The sequence below is a fragment of the Vigna radiata genome, chromosome 8 (assembly GCF_000741045.1).
Source record: "Vigna radiata var. radiata cultivar VC1973A chromosome 8, Vradiata_ver6, whole genome shotgun sequence".
Lineage (NCBI taxonomy): Eukaryota > Viridiplantae > Streptophyta > Magnoliopsida > Fabales > Fabaceae > Vigna > Vigna radiata.
This window is the reverse complement of record NC_028358.1, coordinates 1,588,207-1,600,959: the sequence shown is the minus strand read 5'-3', so window position 1 is coordinate 1,600,959 and position 12,753 is coordinate 1,588,207. Positions and strand designations below refer to the sequence as shown.

Genomic DNA, 12,753 nt, shown 5'->3' with positions numbered 1-12,753 from the left:
TCTTCTTTTTCCTGAATTTGAATCTGCTGAATTATCCATTATATATGGCTTTTGAAGAAAACCTTTGTATGACTAAAAAAATAAATAATGAACATAGTTGAAAAATATGTGTTTGATGGGCACTTTAGCTCACTGATAAGAATTTATTTATCTTTAAGTAAGATCCGATCCTCTTCAATGAAATAAGAAAAAAAAAAGTCAATGGGAGGATCATCAATGAGTTTACTTTAATCTTCCATCGGATATAAGTTAAAATAAAAGTGCTTTCGAAAACTTTATTAAAAACAAAGTTTATTGATAAGAAAACTTTTTAAAACACTTTTAATTTTATATCTAAATATAAACCAATCCATTTGGATCAGATTAAGTAGAGTGATTAAAAATTTTAAAATCAGTTTAGATTAGTGACGAAATTAACAATAATACTCATTTGTATGACTTATACTATGTAAATTATGACATGTAATTAATTTCTAATAATAAAAATATGTTATGGTATTTAAATTGGTGTAGTGACATATATAATCAAGTTATAATAGAGTTAAAGGAGTAAAATGACACTCAATTTCTCTCTCATAAGCTATATTTGTGATTCCAAAGGCAGTATGATTGACATATTCGATTGCCTTAAAGTATTATTATATTTTCAATTTTATCAATAGCAATTGGTATTTTTGGTATCAGAAAATGTAATATATATATTATAAATAAATAGAACTTACATTTAAAATGAAAAAGTGTTCTTTAACAAACACTTTCTTATTCAATATTTGGCATTGGTTGTAAAAGTAGTTACGTCAAAACGTGTGAAAAATAAATAGCGGGAACGGTGTATATATTTTTTGGTGGAATCACGTTGATGATCTGTAATGGATTATTCGGATCCATGGCATTAGAAAGAGGTAGCAAATCTCAATAAAATACAAAGTAAACTTTTATTTTTTTATTCAAAGGTATATATAATAGTGGCCTCTGTCATGATTATCAATTTTCATTATTCAAATAAGAACCTTTTATTTATTTTTAATCAAGAAGACTTTTATTTAATTAATTTATTATGATTAACTCAGTTGATAGCGATAAGCTTATTTTAATTTAACATTTAAAAAAAAAAACTACCTTACTTTTTAATATTAATCTCTCTTCTAATTTATTACTTTCACAAGAGTTTTATCTTTAAATTATAGATATTCTACTCTAAAAATGTTTCAATTAACACTATAACATTACAATAAAGTCTTACAAATAAAACAATCAATAAGACTTTAAATTTGTGTTTCATATAAAAAAAATTAGAAAATAGTTATTTTCATTGCAAATTAAATACCACCTAAATATATTGCTAATTACCCTTTAAAAAATCATTAGTGTCCTACTATTTAAAAAGTACATATTTGAGAAAAAAAAAAACTACATAAATACCAATTTAGAATTCTAAAACAACCGAGTTAAAAAACTTACTCAGAAAATGCTAAAAAGAACCAAGGAGGATAAAGGGAGGGAAAAGAAGATGAAGAATATCAGTATGAAATAGTCTGTCGTATATATCCACTAAATGAAATTCAAATAAATTCTAAATTTCTTCCGGGCTTTGTTTCCAAACAAATCTGTACACGAAAAACGACACCAAAATCAAGAAACAAGAATCGAGCGAAGCAGGGAATGGAAAACTCAAAACTGTGATTTAATTTCACTGGTATGGAAGAAAGGATCAGTCTGGAATGAGATAAAGTAGAAAATGAGTTGAAGGGGTTTGTGTTTGTGGTGGATAAATCATGAATGAGTTTGGTTTTCATTTGATCTGATACCAATGGATACATACATGGAGTGTTTGATATGATTGATGAGCGATGAAAGAAAAGAAACTTGGTATGATTCGTTTCTTTCACGCAGTGGTTGGATACGAAGCAAGCAAGTGGACAGGTATGCAAGGCGAGTTCTTCCACGCTTTGGCGTGCAGTTTCAGAATCTCCTTGGCTTTTTCCTTCGCCTTGTTCCCACTATCCACCTGCAGCACCAAGCACAGTTTCGCAACCACCCCCAGCTGCATCATGTCCTGCAACACGCTCGGCGTCGCCGAGAATCTACACACGGCCAACAGAATCTTCGTCGCCCTGTCGTTCGCCATCGTCGACACCCTCAGAATCTTCTTCGCCACGATCGCCACTCCCGCCGCGTGCGCCAGCAACTCCGCGCGCCCGTCCGCGCTCTGACACAGAATCTCCAACACAACGAGCATCATCTCGCAGGGCTTCCTCTCCCTGTATTCAAGAAGAAGCTCCACGATAACCGGCACCGCCCCGGCCTCCACCGCTTTCACCCTGTTCCTCCCCCACGGACACACCTGAATCAGCGTCTGAAGTGTGGCCTTGGAACCCTTGTGCGAAATCTGGTCCTTCAGGACTTGAACCAGTTCGACAAACAGTTCCGGTTTCAGGTTATTTAACTGCACCGGTTCCGCCACTTCCGACAACGACCTCAGTAGAAAAACAGCGTAGGCGCGTGACTCATAGATTCCTCGCTGCATAACCTTGGTTAACGAGTTTAGAAACTCGGGGTGACTCAGTAGAGTCTTCAAACCCGATTCGGACAAGTGAAGGTTGTGTAACAAGCTCAATGCTTCATCCGCCACGCTTGCTTTCAACTCCAGCTCCACGTCATCGTCTAAACAGGAGTTTACAGTGTTGGTTATAACCGAAGCTAGGAATTTAACAGCGCCTGCGGATTCGATGGAGCGTTTGTTGGTTTGGGACTCGGAAGCGATGGATTTTAGGGTTCGGAGGCACCGAAGCTGGAGGTTGGGGGAGCCGGAAGCGTCGTTGAGAAGGTTTTGGATGATGGTTTTGTCGACGGGGGGCTTGGGCGTTGGGATTCGTTGGATGCCACGGGAGGCGTTGACGGTGCACCAGGCCTGGATGAGACGGCGGAGGGTGTGGTTGGGAGTGAGGTCTGGGAGGAGAGGCTGCTTGGTGACGGGACACGTGTCGTTGTTGGAGGCGAAGAGCCATTTCTCGATGCTGTGGCGGTCGTAGGTGATTCCGGTGGAGACTGTCACGGGGTCTTTCATGAGTTCGAGGGAGATCGGACAGAGGAAGAAGGGAGGCACGTCGATTTCGTCCATTTCTTCTGATCGAATGGTTCTGATTTGGGTGTTGTTGAAGATGAGAATGAGGAGGTGGTGGATATTTATAGTGTTCAAATTGGGGAAAGTCAAACACGGAAAAATGTGCCACCTTTTGACTTTTCCAATTACTCTGGGGATGCTGAACTCAACGGTTGCACCAACACCAACGTCAACTTGAACAACTCAAGACTAGGTTGAGGTTCAATTTTAGATACAACTTGCAAGCTTTTATGATAACCTTGTCCTACCTCCTAATGCATTTAAGAAATTTTACATTTGACTCCAGGTTTAATGTCCCATTAAAGAAAAAGAAGAAAAACTCTCTATTTCTTTCTCGATTATTAGAAACACATGGCTTTTCTGTCAGTTTTATTATAAATAATTAATTTACTTTTAAGAAGTAGTTTAAATTATATAAACACTCATTTATTAGATTATAATGATAAGATATTTATTTAAGAAAGAGTTAAGTTTAGATTAAATGTAGTAAAAAAGATAACCTAGTTATTTTAATTTTAAAAAACGGTTATTAAGAAGTGAAATTGAAAATTATATTGTATACACTAAAACACAAAATCATTTCATATTGGTATTTACTTTCTTTTGACTACAGAAAAAGTTTTATTGAAGTATAAAATAATTTTCTCATACAAGTCATTATAAAAATGAATGATTTTAAAATTTTATCTATACAATAATATAAAGGGATTTTCTCATTTTTTTTTAAATTAAAGAAGTTGCATTACTAATTTTTTATTTAATTATAAATAATTTTTTATTTAGTTTTTATTTTGAATAATTATTTGAATTTAGAAAAGAAGTTACTAAAAGTAAAATTGAAAAAAAAAATTGTAGGGAATCCTTTATTAATAGTTTATATCATTATATATATATATAGACACACTTTATTGACGTAATTTCTGACATAATTTTGTTGAATTCGTTGGTAAATTCATAAATTACGCAATATTATTGTTAATAAATTTAATTAGTATTTCTTGTAATGTTGTGTTCTTTCTAATATTTTTAAATGTATTATTTACAATATATATATCTTGCGTGTCACAATATATCTATTATGTATAAACTACACTAAAGTGTAAACATTTTTCCAAAACGATCTAACCTCAATCTCATGGAGTATAAATGTGATTATAAATGCATAACTATAAAAGAACTTATATATTAATATATTTATTGTTTATAGAAGCTTATTTTAGAAAAAAATATATTTGACCGCTTCTGATAGATTAATATTATTTATCAAATATTAGTTAAACTTTGTACTTTTTATTATATATATTAGGAACAAGTAAAAGTATTTTCAAGAAACCATGAGAGACAAAATGTTTGCAATAGACCTTATTCTAAGAGCGTTTCTAACGGTTACTTTTAAAATTTTTAAAATTATTCTGAATTAGTATTTCAATGTCTTTTGTTAGACTTCTTTTAAACCAATTTTACTTGTAAGAATTTTTCGTAACTACTATTACTACATTCATTGGGTGGAAATAGGAAAAGTTAGGTTGAATGAAATTGTGATTTTTGAGTTTATTGTAGCATTTATGATTTACACCTTTGACTTTGTTTTAAGGTTGTGTTGTGTTCATTGGTTTCTTTTCCAACTCATGTAGGCTTTGGAAATAGTATTAAAAACTGGGGTTTGACTTTCTGTATACATTAGGAACAGAGAAACTCAACTTCCATTACTCACCAGGATTTCTTACTTACACAGTTACAGTTGTCACAGCTCTTTGACCTATCAACATGTTGATTTTTCTTTTTATTTTCCTCTCATCACTATAAATATTAGAATTATAATTTATTTAATAAAAACTTCCATATATTTTTCTCACATTTTAAATTAACTTATTTTTTTTATACCATTTTCTTACCACGACAACTTAAAAAGAACTGGTAAAGAGTAGTATTAGTTAATATTTAAGGGTAATAAGTTTTTGCTTTACATTATGTGAAACGAGTGAAATAATAGGAAAGAAAAACTAAAAATGAAAATAAATAAAAAATTAATATTAAAGGTTTTTCTCACAATTTTTATATGAGATGTGAAATAAAAAAGAAAAGATAAGAAGTTCTGTAGTACCTTAAAAAGGTTATCTCAAATTTCTATTAAAACCTATTAATTTCTTAAGTGGTGAGGAGAAATTGATGAATGATTAATTATTTCTTTTGTTGTTGTTTATCTTTGCAAATTTTATTTCAATCTTTTTAATCATCTCATATATATCATTCGGAAACTTAAAAATAATTGTTAAAATGAATAATTGTACTCAGATTGTTGTCTTGAACAGTATCAAAGCAAATCATGATTCTTATTATTCCAGATTTATCATTTTTTATTATTTATTGTACTTTTTTTATATTTTTTTTCAACCCTTTTTATTTCATTCTATTATATTTTATTGAGTTGTAGAAGTATAAAAGTAGAAGGTATAAATTAGATTTTGAAATTTTTTAAAAAAAGAGTTGAAGGGGTAAATCTAAAAAAAATATGCTGATAAAAAAATCTCAGGTAAATCCGAGTTTATTTAATATTTTTTATTTAATTTGAGGATATGACTTTAACATAGAAAACATCGAACAATTTGCTTGCTGCTTCTAATCAGTTAAACATACCTGCAATAACCAACTAATACTACAATCTTATAATATGAAAAATCTTCTAATATTAATATTCACTAATAAATTATATTAAAAATATTAATAGACTTCATTCCAATGCTTTTTATTTTTACGTTTTACATTGAAGTTATGGTAGTAAAGTAATGTGGTAGTAAAATAACAAAACAACTATAGAAATTGAAAATATGTTGGTTCCAAGCTCCAAAGTCTTGAACATATTAGTAATATGACCAAATGCACATAAATAGAAAAAATGAATAAATTTTTTTAAAAAATAATATTGAAAAAAGGTTTAACATTTTCCTTTTGTAAATTTTTTTATTAATTGAAATACTTTTGTTAAATGTTGATTAGATGTAAAATTTGAAATGTCATTAAATTTGATTGTGTTTTTTTGTTATTATTTGTGAATATAGACTTTTCACTATAACAAATTATCTCTTATAATATGTGATTCCCAGCATTATTTTCCTCTTATAAACCTGCCTAATACAGTTAAAATTAATCAATTCACACCACCTAATTATATTATTACTTCTTCCTATTTTCCATGTTCATAAAAGATTAAATTATTTGTTTTTATAATAACGATAACTAGCACTTATTTCCATGTTGTTAGTTAGTTGACACCTTGCATTTAATAAACAACGCGTATATACCGTATATTACAAAAATTAAATTTATTTTATCTACAGGTCTCATATCAATTTTATATATATATATATATATATATATATATATATATATATATATATTAGTTGACCTATTTAATTAATACGTTCATGGGTGTGAATGTGGAACACACAAAAAAAAAAATACAAAATAATTCATATATAAAACTTTTTTAAAATTTTATTAATGAAGAAGTTTTTTTTCATCAACAGATTTTTCCTTAGTTTTCTTAAAATCTAATATCTTGAGGCATTTTCACATACCCATATATACATACATACACTTTATTATATATAAAAAGATTATTATTCTTTAAACATATTCAAACATGCATAGTTCATACTTAGATGGATACGTGATTATATTGTTCCATAAATATTTTTTAAAACATACACCACATGATAAAAGTACATAGATTATAACAAATAGCACAAAGCTGGAATCAAGCACACAAAATCAGACTTTTAGTTGTTAGACATTTCATTGTTATACTTTAATAATCAAGCAATGCATTGGTGTTGATATGTCACTGTTTAATTTTATGATAAACTTATTTTTATAAGGTATTTTTCAAAAATAAGGGAAGAAATAACACTGCACGTCTTATTAAAAAAATAAAATATACTATAGCTATATTACGTCTGTATATATTGCAAGCAATCTCAGTTTTTGACTTAGTCCCAAAAATACTGAGCAAGAAAATGTCTAAAACTATACATATATACATGCATAAACGTTTTCTCTATAATTTGTTTCTTCAACAATTAATATACATTATATATAACAAAAAGTCAACTTTTACTCACTTTTTAAAATAGACCATCTTATCTGTTGCTTTGGAAAAATTATTTAGTATTTTAATAATGAAATATTTTAAATTGAATTTTTCCATTGTATAACATTTTCAATTTAATCACACAATGTTTTACGTATTATATGTGTGGTGGACTCTCATCCTAATAACGAAGCATTTGATACTATAGAAACTATATTAAATGAAAGTACTTTTATTAATTACTCTTTTATGAAAGTGTTTTTAATTACAAGATAATCTTAAACAAGAGTGCTTTTAGGAATGGATCTCACTCCTGTCACATCACGTTACTGTCATAATCTTATATATTAAACATTTAATTTAATTTTGTAGTTTTCAATATATTTCATAATTTTAATTCACAATAATTTAAAGATATATGTTCCAACCATCTTAAACTACTCCTTTTTGTTTTAATTCGTATCCTTCTTTTATGATTCAATTTTTTATTTTAATTTACCTTTTTATCTTTATATCTATATTAAATTTGAATATACTTTTTTAACTATCAGTGATAAAAACAACTGAATTCGACTGTAAATTATACAATATTTTGTATGTTTAAAATATTTATTAAAAAGCTGGTCCTCTTACCATTTTGTAACTTATCTAATTAAATTAAATTAAATCATTCTAATATATTTTATCATGATATAGATTTATTTTAATCATATTTATTTGTTATCATTGAATTACTTGACTTTATTTTACATATCATCCATAATGTCATAATTGTTTTTTTTTCATTTTACCATTATTGCATTTTTAGTTTCAAGAATTTAGTCCAAAGAATTTAAACTTTAATCACTATTTTTATTACCACCAAAACTATTGTGGCATATATTATGTTTGGTTTTGTTAAATGATATATTTCTTTAACAAAAAAAACAAAGTATAATCCACGTATATGATTTATTAATAATAAAAAAAATTCGTGAATAATTTTAGTTTATTGATGAATTGTTGATACTTAAAATTTTATAATTTTATCCATATATATTTATTAATAATTATTGACAAATTTTAATTATCGATAAAATGTGTTTGACAAATATTATGTTTTGGTTTTTTTCTTTTTTTTTTCCTTTTTTTTTCTTTCTCTTTTCTTATCCTTTTCTTTCTCTTTCTTCTCTTTCTATTCTCTCACCTGGTTTTTCATTGTCATATTTGGCTTTTTCTTCTCTTCTAATTGTCCACATGTTATAATGAGAATTGTATATAAAGTTGTTAAGTGGTTTGAATTGTGGTTTGTAAAAAATATTTATCTTATATGGATTTCATGTCTTGCTACTTTTGGTCTTTGTAAGTATGAAACAAAAATGGAATGAGCATAGTAATTAGGCATATCTATTTAATAAAATAGAACAATGTTACTATCTCTTACAAAGCCTTGAGAAATTATTGTTCTCCTTCCATTTTTCCTTCCTAAACCCCAAAGTATATATCTTCTTAGAAGGTTTTATTGACCCTATTTAATAAGAAGGCAATTACAGTATCAATTTTGGAATTTGAATTCTTTATGAGTAATCTTCTTTTTATTTTCTTAGTTTTGAAAACATGCATATTGATGATTTTAGAGAAAAATAAGTCTAGTTGACTTTGAACTCCAACTTATGATCTAAATTTTTTTATGCTTAAATTTTTGAAATTGGTCCTAGAAAAATATAATTTAGTATCAAATCAATATTTAAATTTAAAAAATATTCGTACTTTTCACGTATCAATAGTAAATCAGTTTTTCCGAGAACAAAATTGTAATTCATTTATTTACACATTGAAAGACAAAAATAATGATAAAGGAGTTTTGACTTTTTAACATGAGAAGGCATAACACTTTAAATAACTATTTATACTACCATTTAAATAGAAATATATCAATAGAAATTATCATTATGATAACTTTATTGATTTCTATAATTAAAAAACATTTTAAAATTCATATACCTACCTATTTATCATAATTCTTTTATTTATTGGTATACGTCTAAAAGCTTTTTTTTTTAAATATATTTAAAGCACTAAAGAACCATTTTGTTTCTTTCATTTTCATAACTCTTATCAAACCCTAAGCACATAGCTGGAACAAATAACCAGCCAAACTGGACTAGAATACTGAGTTTGAAACTTCTGACACATCTTATATAAAATAAGATGTCAACTTCAACTGTGAATTAATTTTAAAAGTTATAAAATTAACAAAATTTTAAGAGATATTTCAAGTATTTCTCCTTAAAATAGAAATTATCTTCACATGTTTTTTTTTTTAATTTGATATTTTTTCTTCCGATCTCTTTTCTCCGCGTTTATATATGAACAAAGGCAGAAGAAAAATCAATACCAATATTATGATACACTGGATCATTAGGGTTACACTCTGAACATTTACACATATTTCATATTACGTTCAACATGAAGAAAACCAGAATAGAGAAAAAATGATAATGATGATGATGGTGATGCAAGTTTATGAATGTCGGCCATGAAAATGCTGAATCATGTGTTTGTGAAGACCCAGATGGAGTCAATGCTGAAAAAGACATATGTGAAAGCCACCACCAAAGTCTAAACCCTAGAGAAGGGCCAAACCAGATACCAACTTTCTCACATCATTAAGTATTTGAGATTTTTTTTTTTTTCAATGTGAAGGCTGCCAAAAAATTTTGAATTTTAAGAGGTATTTTGCTAATATTTATACCCCATAAAATAAAGTTTTTAAAAATATATTTATATTTGTAAGGTTTAATTCTTTCAAATGTTTTATATACTTTTTATTACTAATATAATTCTTTCAATATTTTATTAATTACCCGATATAACTGAAATCACTAGTGTAGAATTGACTTTTAACGTCACCTCTTAGACGTCAGTTAAGCGGGGATCCGATGTAAATTAATGACCGGTAACACTTTCGTAAATAAGTTGTCAATATAGACGTCAGTTAAGAGGGCCCCGACATCTATAATATTATAGACGTCATTTTAAGAGGGTCCTCATAACCGATGTCTATAGGTCCTTATATACATCGACTCCCTTGAATAGACGCCAAAACTAAACGAAAAAGTTAATAAAAAATAATTTTTTATTCTATTTAGACGTCTGTTATGGGAGGAACCGGCTACTAAATCCCTTTAGACTTTTGTTATTGGGGGAATCAACGTCTAAACCCTAAACCCAAAAATTTAGAAAGTCACTTTTTGACTCCATTTAGACGTTTGATCCACCACTCCGACTTCTAAAGCCCTTTAGACGTTTTTTATTGGGGAACCGACGTCTAAACCTTAAACCTAGAAATTTAAAAGGTCACTTTTTAACTCCATTTAGATGTCTGATCCCGCCACTCTGACTTCTAAAGCCCTTTAAACGTATGTTATTGGGCGAACCGACGTCTAAATCCTAAATCCAAAAATTTAAAAAGTCACTTTTTGACTCCATTTAGAAGTATGATCCTGCCACTCCGACTTCTAAAGCCCTTTAGACGTTTGTTATTGGGGAAATCGACGTCTAAACAGTAAACTCAGAAATTTAAAAAGTCACTTTTTGACTCCCTTTAGACGTCTGTTATTGGGGGAACCGGCGTCTAAATCCTAAACCCAGAAATTTAAAAAGTCACTTTTTGACTCCATTTAGACGTCTGGTCCCGCCACTCCGACTTCTAAAGCCCTTTAGACATCTGTTATTGGGGGAACCGACATCTAAACCCTAAACTCAGAAATTTTGAAAGTCACTTTTTAACTTCATTTAGACGTCTGTTATGAGGGGAACCGACTTCTAAAGTCCTTTAGACGTCTGTTATAGGGGAACCGACTTCTAAATGTCGGCATTGAAACACTGTGATCGCAAGACAACCGTTACACGCACTCATTATTCATCATCTTCATTGTGTTTTCTCTCTACGGGTTACGCTTTTCAGCTTCATTTTCTCACTTTTGCACCATTTTAAATTAGTTTTATTCCGATTACATCACTCTTGGATGCATTACCTTTCATTTGAACCGATTAAAATGTGTTTTCGTTGGGTTTTGGTGCAATTATTCTTATGTCCTTGGGCAGCGTTCTTTGGCAGCGATTTCTTGCGTTTTGCGCTCTCTAATTCCCTCTACTACGTTTTTAAAACCATCCAATAAAAAAATATACAATACATTCTCTTCAACTAAAATATAAAATTGTAAATTCGAATCACCATTAGTCAGGAGCAACCTCAGAGACGTCTGACCTGTATGGATCGGACGTTTATATAGACGTTTGACCTATATAGGTTCGACATCTATCGAGACGTTTGACCTAAAGGGTCCGACGTCTCATTAACGTCACCCTGTAGACGTCGGACAGAGATCAGACGTTAAAAGCCCAAAATAACAGACGTCTAAAGTCCTTTCTGCACTAGTGAATCATAATTATAACCTCTCTACATATTAATTTCATTATATATAGTTATTTTTGGAGTTCATTATTTTGTTAAAAATGTATCAAATTTAAAAATATTTCTATCAACCTTAAATATTGTGTTGTGTTTTGTCGTGAATTCGAATTTTTAGGAATAAAAAAGGTAAGAAAGTGAACACCTATATGATGAAATGATAAACACAAGCATGGTTGTTAGAAAAATTATCAAATAATTAACTCCTAAGTTTAATTATGTTGTATGTTCAATTGAGGAATTCAATAATGAGTATCTTCATCCTTGATGAATTTTATGACAGCTTACTTGTTCATAAGCAAATAACATTAACTAAAATATAAAAAAAAAATATATACGTATTCTATATTCTGTATTCTATATTATATTTTAGTTTACAGTTATTGTTCCACAATTTAACTAACATTTAATAGTATATTAGGAATATGAATATATGGTGTGCAATTCTAGGTTTGTGAATACAACTTGTTGACCCACAAATTGTTTTAACAGGTCAACTGTCTCATCCAAATGTCAACATTACCACATTAAATTCACGTGCCAAATTGAAGTTTTGATTTCGTAGCATAAATGGTTGTTCTTTTCGTTGACTTGCTTTAAAAGTTGACGCACCAAAATGGGTCAATTACATTATTATATATACTCAATATAATCAAATATGAAAAACACTTAGAATAGAAATTATAGTAATATTTATTTACATTTCTTTTGGATATAATTTTTATTATTTTTTATGTCAATTAGAAATTGTAAATTTTTTTGTATAATAGATTTTTATTATTTTGTATAATATTTTTTTTATAAAAAAAGCAACTATAGTTAATTCACAAAATACTACCATTAAATGAAAGTGTTAACATTTGAAGAAAACTATTAGTGAAGTCCAAAACCAATTTCTACGGTGTTGCTCCCTACACCTCTCCAAGTGGGATTTGTACCTCCCCATTAATTTAATTTATTTCAAAAATATTCTACACATCTTTACTATTTTCTTTATTCCAAAAATACCCTACACCTCCCCACCATCCTTAACAATATTTCTCTTTTTCTCTCTCTACATTAATGGAGCATTCATGTGGTTCA

The 12,753-nt window shown here is 29.0% G+C and overlaps 1 protein-coding gene across 1 annotated transcript; it reads right to left on the bottom strand.

Moving 5' to 3' along the window:
• Positions 1-1,481: 1,481 nt before the first annotated feature.
• On the bottom strand, positions 1,482-3,251 carry LOC106771448 (E3 ubiquitin-protein ligase PUB23-like). The gene has a single exon (XM_014657427.2). The coding sequence runs from the start codon at positions 3,119-3,121 to the stop codon at positions 1,886-1,888; it is 1,236 nt and encodes a 411-aa protein (XP_014512913.1). The 5' UTR covers positions 3,122-3,251; the 3' UTR covers positions 1,482-1,885.
• Positions 3,252-12,753: the final 9,502 nt, after the last annotated feature.